This window comes from Sciurus vulgaris, assembly GCF_902686455.1.
Source record: "Sciurus vulgaris genome assembly, chromosome: 11".
Taxonomy (NCBI): Eukaryota; Metazoa; Chordata; class Mammalia; order Rodentia; family Sciuridae; genus Sciurus; species Sciurus vulgaris.
The window spans coordinates 41,162,719-41,180,905 of NC_136472.1; the positions used below are offsets into that span (position 1 = coordinate 41,162,719).

Below are 18,187 nucleotides of genomic sequence, written 5' to 3' on the forward strand. Positions count from 1 at the left end.
TGGGGCATATATATTTATGATTGTTATGTTTTGTTGATGTATGATTCCTTTAAGCAGTATGAAATGTCATTCCTTATCTCTTCTGACTAACTCTGGCTTGAAGTCCACTTTATCTGATGTAAAGATGGAAACACTGCTTGTTTAAGCATTCCATGTGAGTGATATGTTTTTTCCCAAAGTCTGTGGATGATTGTTCCTAGGAGGTGAGTCTCTTGAAGACAGCATATTGATGGGTCTTTTTAAAAATCTAATTTGCCACTCCAAGACTTTTGATTGATGAGTTTAGGCCATTGACATTTAGGGTTATTATTGAGATATGATTTGTATTCCTGGTCATTTTGGTTTATTTTTGGTTTTTGACTTGACTTAGTTTCTCCTTTGATTTACCTTTCCTTTAGTGTACTTCCTCCCTTTGCTGGTTTTCTTTTTTTTTTTTTTCTTCATTCTCCCCCAATAGGTGGGGTTGTCTGAATTTTGATGGTAGCTCCAGTCTGGTGGGTGCAGAACCAGTTGTCAGGGTGAGCTGAGAGCAATATAACAATATGCCCTCACACCATCCTCCAGTCTTCTCACCTCATGAAATATTTTGCTGAGAATGTTCTATAGTATAGACTGTCTAATTGTGAATTCTTTTACCTTTCATTTATCATGGAAGGTTTTTATTTCTTCTTCAAATCTGAAGCTTAGTTTTGCTGGACATAAAATTCTTGGTTAGCATCCATTTTCTTTCAAAGCTCAATATATGTTTTTCCCAGACCTCCTGGCCTTGACGGTCTAGGTTGAGAAATCAGCTAGATCTGAATTGGTTTCTCCCTATATATAATTTGATTATTTTTTATCTTGCAGCTTTTAAAATTCTATCTATATTCTGTATGTTAGTCATTATCACTATAATATTCCTTGGTTTGGGTCTGCTGTAATTTTGTACATTTAGGGTCCTATAACTCTTGTAGTTTTAGTTGATTTTCCATTTCATTCTTTAGATTTGGGAATTTTTATGATATATGTCATTGAAAAGATTGTGCATTCCTTTGGTTTGTATCTCCACACTTTTGTGTATTCTGATAAATCTTAAATTTGGTCTTTTCATGTTATCCCATATTTCTTGGAAGTTCTGTTCATGGTTTCTTACCATGTTCTCTGTCTGGTTGACTTTATTTTCAAGAGTACATATTTTGTCTTCATTGCCTGAGATTCTATCTTCCAAGTGGCCTAGTCTGTTGATGATATTTTCCATTTAATTTTTAATTTGTTTATTGTTTCCTTCACTTCAAGGATTTCTGCTTGATTCCTTTTTATAATCTCTGCCTCTTTATTGAAGTGTTCTTTCACTTCCTGTATTTTTTTCTCCAAAACCATCCTTTATTTTGAAGATCACTCTAATTATGTACCGTCTAAACTCCTTCTCTGTCATTTCTTCTACTGTGTTGTCTATGAAGTTTATTGTTAGATTATCTTGGTTTGTTTGAGGCACTTGGTTCCCTTGTTTTTTCGTGTGGTTTGTGTGTCTTCCCATTTAGTAGTATGGATCTGTGGCAGTATAGTTTCTACCCTGTAGTCTTATAGTGTTCTAGTATCTCACCTTTAAGGGGGAGACCAATATTAACAGCACCCAATGCAAACAATCTACAACTTTAACCAAATAACTCCCACTTAGTCATCTACAGTTTTGTCACAATAAACATAAATGATGTGTTCAATTATTGTCTGCAAAATAAACAGTTCGATAAAAGTGTTTACTGTTTCAAATGATGGGCAAAGAGGGAAGAGAAATAGTGTAGGATGTAATGTTTATGAGGGAGAAGGAGAGAGGATAGAGGTAAAATATTATAGTAAGAGTGAAGGAGGAATTAATAGAGGTTGGCTGTTAGCATGAGATAAATGAGAAAGAAAATCCAGGGAGACAGATAAGTGAGAGAAAAAATGTATACAGATTTTTAAAAAAGAAAAAAATATATAAGAATACAAAAAACTGTAATATACCATTCCTCAATACATTAAAGCATGAAAAATATTTGAATTAAAAAATGGTAGAGATGTGAGAGAGAAGGGAAAAAAGAATGTCTCAATGGAAAATTGAATGATTGCTTCCACTGACTTTCAAAATTTTTTTCAGCTTTCTTCCTCCTCTGATAGGTGGGGTTTTCTGAATTTGATGGTAGCTCCAGTCTGGTGGTCTGGTGGGTGCAGGACCTGTTGGCTGGGTGAGCTGATAGCAATAAGCCCTCACACCCTCTTCCAGTCTTCCCACCAATTGTAGTGGGTCCCTTTAGTCCCTGACTCACTTTAGGACTCACGGAGCTGTATAGAGCCCAGTTTTCTCCAGTTTCTTCAACCTGTGCTCCCCCAGAGGAACTGCTCCCAGTCTCTGGCTTTCCACAGACTTGCCAGGCCCAAACTGGCTCATGTAGACCCAGCTGCAATCTGACAGATCTGGGCTTCAGGTTCCCCAGGCTCTGCCTTGCTGCAGTCCCAAGATCTCAATGTTGTTTCAACTTTGGAGAGACCACCAGGGATGCACTCACACAAAGGAGCAACCCTGCAAAGAGGCAGCCAAATGGCGGCCACTAGTACACTTAGCAGGAAGACATCAGGTGCAGCCAGACCTGCAGGTACCCTAACAATATATCTCCAGACCCTGGCCAGTGTCCCCAGACTGAGATGGCTGTACCCTGAGATAGTGGTGGTGAGGGTTGCAAACTGGTAGGCCCCTTGGCTCTGGACTCCAGGCCCTTGCAGGTGACCCAAGTTGGTGGTGGCCGTGTGTAACCAAACCTGTGGGTACCCTGACAATGGACCTCCAAGCAGCAGTGGGCAGCAGACAGTCTGCAGGCAAACAGTGGGTCATCACTTTGAATGAATAGGGGCAAAAGGCAGGGAATTGGTGGGGTAGTAACAGCTGCCTCACAGAGAAACAATATTTCTTCTGCTTGAATCCCAAGTCAGAGAGTAACAAGGAATGCAGCCTCCCTCTACTTCACCATCTTGGATCCCCTCCCCTATTTATTTTTGATGATTCTGGGGATCAAACTCAGGGCCTCACATATGCCATGCAAGCCCTCTCTCATTGAGCTACATCCCTAGGCCTCTATTAATTTATTTGTTAGTTCTCACTGATATTAATTTATGATTTATTGACTACTCTGAGAAACTTTTTGCCATATTCCATAGAACGTTAAAAACTAGAAGTGTCTTACATATTAATGAACAGTGCAGTATAAAAACAATAAAATGAATGGGGTTGGGGTTGCACTCAGTGATAGAGCACTTGCCTAGCATGTGGGAGGCACTGGGTTCAATCCTTAGCACCACATAAAAATAAATAAATAAAGGTTTTGTGTCCATCTACAACTAAAAATATTTTAAAAAAACTACTATGATGGAATTGTACTCAGCTTTAAAGAAGAATGAAATTATGGCATTTAATGGAAAATGGATGGAACTGGAGCATATCATGCTAAGTGAAATAAGCCAATCCCCCCAAAAAAACAAAGGCTGAACGTTTTCTCTAATATGTGGATGCTAATTCACAATAAGGTGGCTGTCGGAGGGTGCATTAGGGAAGAATAGAGGTACCTTAGGTTAGATAGAGGGGAATAAAGGGAGGGGAAGGGCTGTGGGAATAGGAAGGACAGTGGAGTGAAACAGGCATTATTATCTCATGTATGTATATAAGTGCATGACCAATGTGATCCTACAACATGTACAATCAGAAAAATGAGAAATCATACCTCATTTATGTATGATTTATCAAAATGCACATATGCATTCTACTGTCATGTACAGCTAATTTGAACAAACAAAAATTTTTAAAAACATGATAATGGATAACTTTTTAATATACATTTAAGAATAGTGTTGATTGATTTACTTATCTCAGAATCATAAAGGTCTTTGGTCATCACAAAAATTTTACTTTGTTCATGTATCCCTAAATTGTGTCCAACAAATATCCATCCAGTCTGTATTCCAGTTCATTTTAAAAAGCTATTTTATAAGTCAGGCATGGTGACATGTGCCTGCAATCCCAGTGACTTGGGAGGCTGAGGCAGGAGTTCATATGTTTGAGGCCAACCTCAATAATTTTGCAAGACCCTTTCTCAAAATAAAAAAATAAAAAAGAGCTGGAGATGTATCTCAGTGATAGAACACCCCTAGGTTCAATCCCCAGTGCCAAACAAAAACAAACAAAAAATAACAACAACAAAAGCCTTAGTTTACAGCTAACTGAGATCTATTCTTTTGAACATTTACTATTGGTCCTGAAATTAATTCTAGTCTGTGACTTCTTTTCAGATATTTGAATGTTTATCATTTAAATATTTTCCAGGTTAAATATCCCTAGTCTCTCCAAGTGCTTATCTGAACCCTCATCATCCTTGTCACTTTTATTATTCTTTGTGAGGCCTTAAAGCAGCCCTACCTCATTATGTGACCTACAGTTGTGTTACTAGTCCTATTAGCTGCATCATGCTGTTAACCTTAATGTGTTTTGAATTTGCAGTGAACTTAAGCCCCCAAGTTTTTGCTCACAATTTGCTTTTTTTTTTTTTTTATTGTAAACAAATGGGATACATGTTGTTTCTCTGTTTGTACATGGCGTAAAGGCATACCATTTGTGTAATCATAAATTTATGCTTTTAAGCTACTTTTACCCTATCCTATTTTTCTACTGTTGAGTTCATAGATGTGAGACTAGAACTTTTTGCATGGATTCCTATTAAATTTCTACTTCTAAGGTTTTTATTTAGTAGTTTAACTTGTCAAGATCTTTCAAATATTTTATCTGTTACCCAGGGATTGATAGTTTCTTCCATTGTTGTTGTCAGTTGTGTAAATTCTGCATGAATATCAATTTAACAATTTTCCCAAGTTGTTTCTAAAAGTTTTGTCTAGAACATGATTCGGGACAGAGATCTTTAGCATGCAAATAAAGTCCTTACTTCAGATTATAGCACGCCCCTATGGATATGGTTGTTCATTGAGTTATGAATCTACAAGCTCACTTATCTCCAACTTACACACGTCTTTTAATTACATTACTCTAATAAAACTATTTTTAGAAATAGTTTGTCTTTCATAACTTGTATACTGAACCAGTGTTTAAATCTTTATCATGGCTGGAAGGGCCTTTGTGATTTCATGCCTCCTTGCCCAACTTCTCCATCTTTACTTGCTTCTCTCTGTACCTAAGTTACTTTGTTTATTTCCTCATGCTCTTTCATGTTCCATTGCCTTATCATACAATGTCCTTTATTTGCATTTTCTTGCACCCTATTCTCTTTGTGAGCTATTGATTATTCATCATTAAGTCTTAGTTTAAATATTGTGTCTGAGAAATTCTCCTGACATTGTCTTGTCCCTGGTACCCTTTCCTCCCTTGTCTAGGACAGCATGTTTGGTAAGGGGTCTGTTAAGAAACAGAACCTCTTTCTCTCTCTGTCTCTTCCTCTAGATTTATTATAAGGAATTGATCTAGGTGATTATGTACACTAGTAAATCCCAAGCTTTGTGGTTACAGTTGGCATTGGAGATCAAAGATAGCTGATGGGCAGTTACAGTTGGAGTTACTAAGACTTTTTATTCTTCAATTGATTGGATGAGGCCCACCCACAGGAGGGAAGGAAATAGGCTTTACTCATTCTACTGATTCAGATATTTATCTCATCCAGGAATACCCTCACAGACACATCTAGCATAATATTCAGGCAAATGTGTGCGTACCCTGTCACCTTGACAAGTTGACATATAAAAGTATGTATTGCAGATTGGTATCCCTGTTACATTCATAGTTTTTTCTATATAGTAATCATCACACTGAAATTAATAAAACTTCTTGGAGAGTTATTTGCCTGATGTCTGTCTTTTCTCTAGACTGTGATCTCTATGAGACTGGAAATCTCATAACCATCTTTGTATTCCCATGGTTAGCCCAGGGCTAAATAGACATGGTAAGTAAGTTTTGTAATCCAAAAATCAGGATATTGCCCTGCTTTGGGAAGCATTGTACTTAGATTTCTTTTGATGAAAGTGAAAAAAATGTAGGCACTGACAATCTAGTCAAAATGCACCACCATCAGATAGCTAGTATCAGTCCTATATTGCCAGTTGTGGGTCCTGGAAATGGCATTGCTCTCTTAGCTAGGGGTGGGTAACTCAGAAGAATAAAGCCATAAAGCCTGCAGTCTACATTCAGGCTCTATGTGGGGGGCTGTGTGTGTGTGTGTGTGTGTGTGTGTGTCTTCATTCTGATTCTATTTATTACTTTTTTAAGGAAAGAAATTATGAGTCAGGGCAACATTCACTCATAACTTCATCTTTAACTTTTAAACAGTTAAAAGTAAGCAATCATGAATTCTAAATAGAGGGCTTAAATAGGAGGTTTGCACACATTACTTGTTCTTCTACCTTGTTGCAGATATACACATTTGCTTGGAAAGGGGCATACTTATTTCTCAGTATCTTGCTTAAGGACAATAGATGGTAGCCACAGTCTATTGGGACCTGTGTCACATTTGGAAGAAATAATGGTTATATTCTAGTGTTGGGAATCTCAGGCTCTGTACAAGGAATTTCCCCAAGAATCTCTCTCTGTGCTCATTAAATATTTGTCTAATAGTGAATGATCCCATTTTGGCTCCTAATAATTCCTGTTTGTTTTTCTGAGGGTTCACAAACCACTTAATAGTTTGCTCTAGAAATTTTCAGAGAATTAAGATCAAGCTTATGGACAAAATTTCTTTATAATTAAGTATATAGACTTCTCTTCAGTCCTTGAATCCTTTTCTCATTTACCTTTATTTCTCAGGATTTGTGAAATGTAAAAATTTAGGGCTCTTGCTGAAGAGGGGTGCAAGTGCTGATAGTAATTATCAGTTTTTAACCACTCTCAGGCAATCATTGACATACACAAAGGCAGTCAGTTAAGAGTCACTCTGGAGTGGGAAGATGCCACACAGGAAAAGTCTGTAGACCCTGGGATTGTGCTCTCTATGACTGCCTTGGCTCAGGGTTCCTTGGACATTCAGTATTCCCAGTGATTTCCATGAAATCAGACTTGGGCTATTCTTGCTGCTTAGATCAAAACCAGAATATGCTAAGTAATTACTGATTTATGTTTTTTCTTATTCATCTAGAGGGAGTATTAAGAAATTTTAAAGCCTTTGGTGGCAGTTGGTGACTTTCAATTATAATTGAATCACTGTCATCTTCTATTAGAATGAAGAATTGTATATTAAAATTCACAAAGTAGTCTAACATACTCGTAGACTCTTTAGTATCTGTTAGAAATTTCTTTTGAGGTCTTTAAAACTTAGATTCTCTTTTATTTTCCTGAGGAGATGATCATTACTCACTAGGCTAAATTTGCATCATTTTTTCATATATATACATTTGTGTATGTGTGTGTGTGTGTGTGTGTGTGTGTGTGTGTATGTGTGTGTGTGTGTGTGTGTTGGGAAGGAGGTATGGAGTATGGCTGATGGGTATGGTATATCTTTTGGGGGCCATGAAAATGTCCTGAAATTAGTGACAAGGGCTGTACAACTTTATGAATACCGTAAAAATCACTGTACATTTTAAAGGGGTGAGTTTTTTTTACTGAAACATGTGTTATAGTTTAGTAAAATTGTCATTAAGAAGTCCCAAAAAGGAAAAAAAATAAGTGTCATTGCCAATGAAAACAAATAGCCTAATAGTTACTAACCACTGTAAAACCATTTCTTAGAAAGCTTTCTGTGACTACAACTCAGCAAAGAAAGAAAAAAATAGTAGAAATATGTAAAATGTAAAAAATATGAAAAATGCTAATTATAGAGGATTCTGCTTTTGTGAAAAAAAACATGGAGAAAGAAGTCCCAAAAGGGAACCGTTTGTTTTAATTGCTGAAACTACTTAGATTTTTTTAGTTATTCATATTAAAATGTCTTTTATAAATTCTAAATAAAAATTTTAAATGTAAGTAATATGTTGAATTAATATTTGTTAATATTTGTATTTAAGAGGGAAAACTGCTCTACCCACATTAACTGACTCCTAGGTTTCTCTAAATGACATATACCAAGTATTATTATTATGATTCCTGCTTTTTAAACTTTTTTTTTTTTTTTTTTTTTTGAGGTGCTAGGGATCAAACCCAGGGCCTTGTGCTTGCAAGGCAAGCGCTCTACCAACTGAGCTATCTCCCTAGCCCTAAACTTTTTAAAAAAGAAAAATGTTAGCTACATTTTAGAGACTTGTTAGTGTGATTGTAAATGTAACTATAGAATTTTGAGACATTTTACAATTAGCATGCTTTTAAATGTTATTTATATATGGAAATGCCTCATATGCTTGATCTTATTCCTAAATTATACTATGTTTTCTATTACATCTTTTCCTACTGGTCAAAAGTTAATGTGTGCCTCATTTAGCAACATTTGTGTTAAACTTTTTGGGATAGTAATATAAATAAATAAAAATCATCGAAAGCCATAAAAATTTCAGTTATTAGAGCAAGCAATTATATAATGACCTTCTAAAGATCATTACTTCTAGTTTTTGTTAAATTTATTTAATGTTTTTTGTGTTATACTTTTTTAAAATTCACTCTTAGGAAAATGTACAGAGCTTTGAAGTTCACATAAACGTGTCATATATATTCAACTTTTGTGTATGGATGTAGACCAAAGTCACATAAAAATAGACTCAAATATAGTGAATTCTCAGTATTTCTCTAAGTACTCTTAAGTTGTATATATACCAACCCAATTAAGTTATTTTACATCATTTGTAAATATCAACTATTTAGATGCCAAAAACATCAAGTTCACAGAATTCTTGTATTTTAGACACACACACTTTTGTTGAGGGGAAAGGCAAGATTCAGACAATAGAATCCCAGCTTATTTCTACTTGTATAAATCAAGTCATTTAAATAAATGAATTGTGTATGCTGACCTGTTCTACCAATGTGCTACTGGGGGTGTATGAAAAAAAGATGTGCATGGTGGTGGAAGTAGAAAGAGGCATAAAGCGTATTGGAAAACTACCAAATGTCCCCTGCAAATGGGCCCTATTCAGAATCAGTAAGCGTATGATGAGTGAAGTGGTTTTGAATATCGCCTTTAGATTCCATGCTGTTACAAGGCCAGCCCTGAACATGGCAACTCTTATTTCCACACACAGTACCTCTTCACTCTCAATTTAACCCCAAAATCTGATGAACCCATTACTCCATACTTGATTTCATGGAACAAGGAGTAGATATAGTTACAAATGATCAATCACAAGCCGTGAACCAAAGCAGCAAGGCATTAACAATTCACACCATTTCGGTCCACTTGCTCAAGCAGAAGATGTGCCAGCATATTTAATGCACAGCTACTTCGTTCAGTTTAAGAAAAGACATGACTCAGGCTGCATTTTCAAAACAGAAGGGACTTTGTAAGATTTCATACTTCCTAAGCCCCAATGTAAACCTTCACCCACATATCAGCAATTAAAATAACCAGGTGTCCTGTAAGGGTCATAATGTCTAAATCAAATTTTACTCAGGTAAAAACAACATGACCTAAGAAATTCTCCCCTCCAATGCACCCCTATTCTGTTTGATCCTATCATACAAATCAATGTCTCTTACAACAGTATTATAACACTGTAGACCCCACAGGCAATATGCCGTCAGTTTAATAGGATCACTGAAAAACTAAAGCAGCTGTGAAAGATTGCTCTAAGTATAGCAATCCTGTGCTTGTCATTTTGTTCAGTGGAGGAAAAATCCAAATTTGGGTAGGCATCAGTATTTAAGAAAATGACTGCTAAATCTTTTCTCATAAGTACCTTAGGGACAATAAGATTTGACATATAGCATATAAACAAAAGTACACAGCAGCTGTTAGTTTAGTTTTGTTTGAATAAAAATACACTGGTACATAAATCAAGCAACATAGGAGACAATGTGCTCTTCATCATTCAGTCTTCCCTGCAAATGGTGCTTTTGAGTGGCGTCTGCTGGTGGCTATGCGACTAGGAGCTCTTCAACTATTACCTAAAACGGAATAAGAAGCATTAAAACATGCACATACCTTGGCACTGGCTCAGACTGCCTGTGGGCATACTTCCTAGACTGAGAAGCAGTCAAATCTTAGTATCTTTAAGAACTCATTTTGTTTTGTCCAAAAAAAGATTTTTTAGGTCAACTTTATTTTTAAAAATAAATTTTATTTGAATTACTGGGAACTCTCCAAATGTCTAAATGTATTTCTAAACACACTCTGCTAAAAATAGCTTAGTGTTTTTGAGGCTTCCATCTGCAGCTTGCTGCTGCAAAACATATAGAAGTTTCTTTATAGACAACAATGCTCTGGTTGGTGCTTTTCTTTCATAGTTGCATACATTCTAACTGAAATGTGAAAATTACAATTTACAATTATGTAAATTGTGGTTCTGGATGTTTAATTGGCAAGAGTTTTAAATTTAATTGGAAAGAAGTTATTAAAACCTTTCATTGTTTGCTGTGTATTTTCAAAATATATAAATAAAAATTCTGATATTTTGTTTCCTATAGTAGATCCAAAGCATTATGTAAAGATTCCCTTTTAATGTAAGATGATGCCTTTGGAAAGGAATGTGTATTCCCTAGACATAGTTCTTGACAGAACATTCCATTCTGTACTTCATTGATAAGTTCCACTAGCTTTGAGGTTTCTCTTTAGAGGGATTCTTGGCTCCTTGTCATGTTGTACTCCCATCATGTATCCAAGTATGTTGAAGATGGTTTTAATACGAGGCCCTCTTGAAGAATAAACAGTTTGAGTTGTATTTGGCATTCAAATTGATTGGAGTCCTTTGAATTACTTTTCAATTTAAAGTAGCTATTTTAATTGTCATCTAATATTATTATCTGCCATTTTATTGTGTGCCTTTTCCTGTAAAAGCATGATTTATGATAGTAGGATAAAGTTCATATGGGTTTTCCAAGGACTTTTCAGAATAGCCACCTCTGACCTTCTCCTGGGTAGTTAATGCTTCATTGTCAAATCTCCTGGGATTTTAAAAATGTCATAACTCTCCGTAGACTTCATAATAATGTTATGAAGAGAATTAAAATAGAACAATTGAAATAGCCTTAAATGTGCTCTGAATCCTGGTATGTTCATGTTTGTTTATTTATGAAATTTTGGTAAACTTTTTAATGAGCTTATTAGAAAGTTTACAGGCTTTTTATAATTCTGTATGGCTATACTCATAATCTTAAAACTTATCCAAAAGACTGGCCACAGTATATCTGAAGTACCATTTATTTATCTGGTAAACAGTTACTGAGCACTGCTTTTACCAAACTAAAAATACACAGTGGCCCTGCATACTAATTAGCCTGATCCAATCATTCTACAATGTAAAAATCACATTGTATCCATCAATATATACAGTTATTATCTGTCAAATAAAAATAAAACAAATAAGCAGTGACCTCAAACTCCAAAGAATTTGAAATTTATAAGAGGAGTAAAGTGGGAAGGGAGAAGATAAAGACTAATACAAATCAATAAGGAAAAAATAAATGTTAAGGAAAAAAAGCCATAGGAAGCATAGAGGAAGAAGCAATTAATTATGCCTAAATAACAGGATATTTGCCAGAGGAGGTGATAATAGATATGATCCTTGAAGGATAAAAATATATTAACAAGTGGGAAAAGAGTGAAGAAATGCAAAGGAAATAAAACAAATGAGTGAGAAAAGTATCATTGATAGTTACGAAATTTATAGTTACTACTTTTGGTCCCTTGATGAACTTGTCCATGATGCTCAGTACTAGCTCTTTCCAGTGAAGTTACTCTTTTTGTTCATATGCTCTGTTTACCTAACAACCTCAGTCTTTGCTCCAAACCAGTTGAAATTTTTAATTTTCAATTTACCATATGTACACAACCTGAGATTAAGCAAAATGGATAAAAAGTAATTATTCAAAAAATTTTTCACTTTTGTAGTGATAGAAATGATACCAGTGGCTTCATCCCATTTGACTGACTGAAGCATGCATATTGGTAATTTTCAGAGATGATTAATTTTTAATTCACTTATCTAAGAGCCCGCTCTTAAGGAAAATACCAAAAATACGGAAAAACAGAGTTCTTGTCACAAGTAAATGGGAGAAACAAGGCAGAATACTTGCAACAAGGGCCTTCTACCTAAGAAGTAAGGCTTATGTGTACTTAGACACACAAATTTAAAGAAACACAGGATATCCTTATTGAATGAGGCAATATTTTTGAGTAGCAGTTTGAAGGAAACGTATGAGATTTTGAAGGACACAGAAAATAATGTTCTGGAGTTCTTTCCACATTAAAGGCATATTTTTTTCACTCAGTATCTACCATGGGATTTGGTAGCTTGATGTGACATCCAGGTTGATGTTCTTTTCAAGGTTGAAGCATGTCTATTGACCTTTCTAAATCTTTGTCCTAATTTCTTACACATACTTATATAATAGTCTTTAACAGAATGAAGTTTTCAGAAAGGAAGAGAAGGATAACACTAATTCTACATAAAAGAAGAAAAACATTGGTTAAGAATTCTTTTGAGTTCTTATGAGCTCTTATTTACTATAGAATATTATTAATTCCCAATGAAAAATTTTAAAAAAAACACACCCATATTAGAACTATGGTTGAAGTTGAGAGGTCAAAGTGATTTCTTTTTTAAAAAATTAACTATTCACTTATATTTCAAAACTACATTTTAGGCCAAAGCTCATTTTTCTTTTTAATGAATTCTAACTGCATAATGCATTTTATTTTTTCAACATAGCATATTTGACTGATTTATACTTCCTTCCCAAGTATTTAGGCGTATCATTTTCTTATGTTTTCTGTACCTTCCTACTTAGTGGAAACATTGTTTGTTCTTGGAGTGTGCTTTGTCTTCCTTTTCAAGAAGATCATCAAAGTTACTAGTTTGCAGCTTCCAAAAAGAAAAAGCCTTCTAATCCCTAGTTCAGAGGCTAACCTTTATTAGTGCTCTTGTGGTTATAATGAGGACCCTGCTTCCAGCAGGGAGATTCTGGAATACTGAACAGATTATTCAACAAGTTCAGAGCAGATTCTGAAGTCCCTTATAAAACATGCTTGTGAATACTGCTTTCTTTGCTTTACTGTTTCTGGTTTCCATAGTATTCCTAATTATATAAATCATGTGGAGCATGGGAGCTATTTTCTATCCAATATCAGTTGACACTGCTTATGTTGTGGTATAATTTTAATTTTTTCCCAAGTCATACATTTTTCTTAAATTCTTACGAAGAGTACACTCTGACAAAATTAGTTTTCTTTTTGAAAATCTAGTAAATGCTTCTTTTTTTTTTTTTTTTTTTTGGAATCCATCAGGCTGATATAAAGAATCAATAAGTTATCTTATGACAAGCAGTGATGGGTAATAATGGTGAATCTGATAAAGTTTTCTCAGGTTTAAATTCAAGATTAGATTCAGGATGTAGATCTTTTCAGTTTGACACCTAGTTTCCAATTTATTTAATTTTATTTCAATTTAACTTCTATTTGTCTAGTGTTTTTCAATGTTCAAAATGTGTATTGGGTTAAATGAGTGCACCAATCAAAGGTGTATAAATTAAAATCTAATATATAATAATTTGTGGCAATAAACTAAAAGTGCTAATATTCATGTTTTCTTTTTAGGAACAATTGTAATCAAGATTCATTTATCTTAAACATTTTAGAAAGATTAAAGAGTCATGATTCTTAAAATAAGTTATTTCCCTTTTAGTTATTTCTTTGGTAGTATACTTAATCCTGAACTTTTTAAAAAGTTTGAGGCACTCCTTATGATAAAACTTACAGAGAAAAACAGTGGCTTTAAGAGAATAAAAACAGGATTGATAGGTGAATCTCAGGAATTAGTTTTCAGGCTGAAAGAGTGAATTTCATGCATATATCTGATAAGATGTCAAAAGAGTCATTGGGTTGTAATTTCCTTTTACCTTTATTTATAGTAGTAGAAAATCTTAAACTCTATTTCTAGCATTCTCCTAAATGTTGAATGTATAAGACAGACTTCTGATTCTGCTTTGGTAGTTGTAGGAACTTAGTGCCATAAAATGCATAACTTTTTTACTAAGAGAAAAATTCAGCAGAATACCAGTAGCTAAGGCCATTTGCATAACTCAGCCTCTCAGCAGCTCAGCTGAACCTAATTGTAATTCAATTTCTAGATTGCTTCCCTAGGCCTCTCTGCATAAAATATGCAACATATAACATAACCAGTGGCATGGGACCTATTTTCTTTACTGGCAATCTATTTAATTTCTTTTTCTGGTAGCTATATGTATTAGAATAAGGTAGCCAAGATATATATAGCTAATTTGTGTATTTGTATTTGGGTCATATGTGTACACTTAAATAAAGACCAAGGGTAAAATGTGATATTCCTTCATTTTTTTATGGGTTCCAATTATGCTTTATTATTTCTTTATTTCTGTTTTTTTCCAGAGGAAAATTAAATCTTGAAAAATGTTAGCTAGCTGCCATGTTATTTGACTGTTTTACACTAGAAAGACTTTATAAGCTAATCATGTGAAAAAGTATATAAACATGTCTGTCAAGTCCATATGGATGTTGCATTACAGACCCACAAATAAATATCTTTTATGTATTTACAAAATGTCTGCTGGAACCTTAACTAGTTTTATATCTCAGAAACTTAAAAAAAAAAAGATATGATAAACTGCTTAAGATTCTCCCCCTTATTTTTAAACAGTCTTGCCACCCTATTTTATGGGTTACTTAAGAAATGGCAATGACAAGCATGTAAGAGGATGGTTTATAAAGGTGTGGATTAGATTTTATGAATAATTTCCAGATGTGATGTTTTAGGTATATAGACTCCGCTACAGGAAGCTATATACAGAAACAACATGGATCTTACAATTTTATCAGGACAATGCAAGTAGATTTCAGCAAGGTTGGTTCCAACTCATCTGTGATAAATGAGAAGATAAGGCAATCAGTGCACACCATGACACTCTGTGCAGCTAGTTAGGCACACTTCAGAACTATTCAGGTGTGCTCACAAAGCTTATGAGTCTTGCATGGGGGGGTGTCTCAATATAAATACATCCTTCATGGTGGCCACTAGTAATGCAGGAATTGCCTCTCTAAGACTTAACCCAGGTCAGATATAAATAATAGATGTTAAGAGTTAGCTCTGGTATTGGGGCTGTGTTCCAGGCAGTGTATTTCGGTTGGGTCAAAAGAATTTTTTTCCCCTTCTTCTCTCTTATAGTTCCTCTGCTTGAAAAATGCCTTCAAAATTCCATCACACCTTTGCGGGGACCACTTTGGGTCTCTAAGGGAGAAGGTTTCAGCCCCTCAGGAGCTAAGATGTACATCCAAGGAGTTCTTTTGGCCTTGTACCAACGATTAAAGTCTACAAAAAAATATTATAAACAGGTGAGTTATCCCTCTTTAAAAACTGCTATATTATATGTTTTTAAAAATGTGCTTGGTTGTATAGAGGCAATGATTGGCATCATGTCATAAAAGAACTGTGACATGTATTTTGTGATCTCAGTGCCCGTTAGGGAGCCAAAATGCTGCTTCTGTAATCTGAAAGCCAACAATAATGGGATTAATTGTATCTGTCTTTTGGTTTGGGATGTCATATGTCTCATCTTTTCTTGCTGTGTACTGTGCAAAGCAAAGGCAACTCCTTAGGTGGAAATTCTATAACAGTTTAAGAAAATGAACAGCTCCTAAGTCATTTGAAGGTTTAGGCTCCTATTTTCTTTTTCATTATAAAACCAGATTGCTTACAAGAGAAGCTGGACTAAAATAAAACAAATCACATTCTGAGAAAACAAAATTGTGGATTAACTTTACATGTCAAGAGTAACTTATTTTACTTATGCTTATTTAACCTGTATATTACAGGAGCCAAAGTGTAGAAATAGAATCAGGTAAAACTAGATTTTGTCTTTTAATTTCTATATATCTGTTCTATAATTGTGTGGGGTGTGTGTGTGTGTGTGTGTGTGTGTGTGTGTGTGTGTGTGTGTTTGTGTGAAGACTTTGAAATTTCAATAATTACTTATAGGGCCTTTTGGCTTACCTTAATGTAGAAATTTCATTGTAAATCAGAATAATTGATGCCATTTATAAAATAAAACTACAATTGTCACATTTTAAAAATTCTCTTTGCACTTGTTCTTAAGAAGCAATGCATACATTTTTACCACGTTAAAAAGGACTACGTTTTATATTTTGAACTGGAAGGTTACAGATTAGAACTGGGCTCATTATCTGAGGTCACAGGCTGTTGAAAAATGAATATTTTGAAATTATCGTGCTGTTCTCTGTGAGCAGAAAGGATGGGGAAGTAGGTGGGAATGAAATGTCAGTCTCGATGTTCACACAGCACCTCCTGCTGTCTGGTTTAAAAAAGAACAATTTGTATTGATTGGGAGAGTGTTGAACTAAGGTATCCAGAACTATGAAGAAACATCTTCCCGTGAGAAACTTTTATTTGCAAAATGTGTGTGGTTTGTGTCCTTGAATAATTTCATTGACTCTAGAAGTGAACTTAATAATTACCATAGATAAGGCTATTCATAATAACAAATTCAGAAAAATAAAAACCCAAATTTCTTTTATTGTTCCTTATTAAACTATCACACACAAAAGTGGTATATTTTATTGTATTTAAAGTATTTTAATTGAAACACTAAGTTTTGAGATTTAATGATATAAAATGGATTTTGACCAATCGAATGTATTGTAGTCATTTATTTGATATTATATGATTTGATTCCACTTATTGGAAAGTTTAAAATGATTTAATATTAAATAAAACTTGAGACCATTTCCAATGCAAGAAATGTGCTATTAAATCAAATCTAAAGACAAACGTTTTCTAAGTTTTATTAAAAATGAGGATGGTAGAGAAAGAAACATCTCAGAAAATAATGTTTTTCTTCAGCTATCTATGCTAACCATTTAAACTTTAAATAAGTAGATACAGCTAAACTAGGTTTAAGAGTTCTGTATATTGTAAGAAAAAAATGACTTGAGAATTACTTATTGATTTGATTAAAGAATTTCTTTGACTCAAAATTGATGAAATATGCATTTTATTAATTATTAAATATAAATGAACAAATCTAACATTTTTAGTGTGTTAAAAATTATCTATTTGACCAATCTGTAAGTATTTTAACATTAAGCTAAATTTAGGAATACTTCAAAACCTATGCTCTTTGCTATAGCTAACTGAATCTATTTAATTTTCACTGTGTTGTGATAATTTAAAGCTTTACAATATGATTAAGTTTAATTTTAAAATGAAAGTGAGGAAAAAGAAATATGAAGTTGTCCATTATGCATTTGCATGCAAATTTTTATTTTTTAAATATGCTCAATTATATGTATTGGCAAGTCTTTTCCATGACTTACTTTTATACAAAGACAATTTAAAGTTATTTACAATGTTTAGAGAAGTCATTGTAGTAGTAACATTACAGGCCATCAGTGGCTAAATATTTAACCTTGCAATATCTTTGTTTATGAATAGAAATTTTTAACAAATGTCTCTCAGCATTAATGAACTTTATTTGAACTGCATTTACTTCATTTGACCCTTGGGATAGGCTTTTCTATTTAGTTTTACGTAAGATTATGCTAAAGAATCATTAGACAGGTGAAATGGAGATGGGTGATAATTCCTATTTCCCTAGCCAATGTGTTTATAAATTAAGGATTATCTTAATTCCTGACATCATTTCATTTATTCTACTCTTGACATCCCCTATAGAAATCATATTGTTTTTCTGTCTGTCAAAATATTATACACTTTAAACTTTGACATTCCCGAAGGAAATATCTTTTAAATAAATTGCAATAATGTAGCTTTAAAAGAGAAGTCAGGGCTACTGGTTTTATGTTTACGAACTTACCATTTTAAATTTTTTAACTGTAGCTTGGCTGTTATAGCATGCAACTGAATTACACACACTACATTAGGGTGGTCTTAAATATATACTGATTCGTGTATATTAAAATGAGATATTATATTTAGGACAGCATAAAACCACTTAGTCTTACATTTATCACATTTATTTCCTTAAAAGTGGAAACATCTTAGAAATTGCTCAGAGCTAAGCAGAATCTATTTAATTGGTAATCTTTGAAATAGCATAAAC

The 18,187-nt window shown here is 34.0% G+C and overlaps 1 protein-coding gene across 1 annotated transcript in view; it reads left to right on the top strand.

Moving 5' to 3' along the window:
* DCDC1 (doublecortin domain containing 1) overlaps nucleotides 1–18,187 on the top strand; it is a gene marked incomplete at its 5' end in the record, with an annotated part of 513,039 nt that overhangs the window by 77,347 nt on the left and 417,505 nt on the right. Inside the window, 1 exon segment of the mRNA XM_079105478.1 lies at nucleotides 15,277–15,443. Within this exon segment, the coding sequence (XP_078961604.1) occupies nucleotides 15,277–15,443 (167 nt within the window).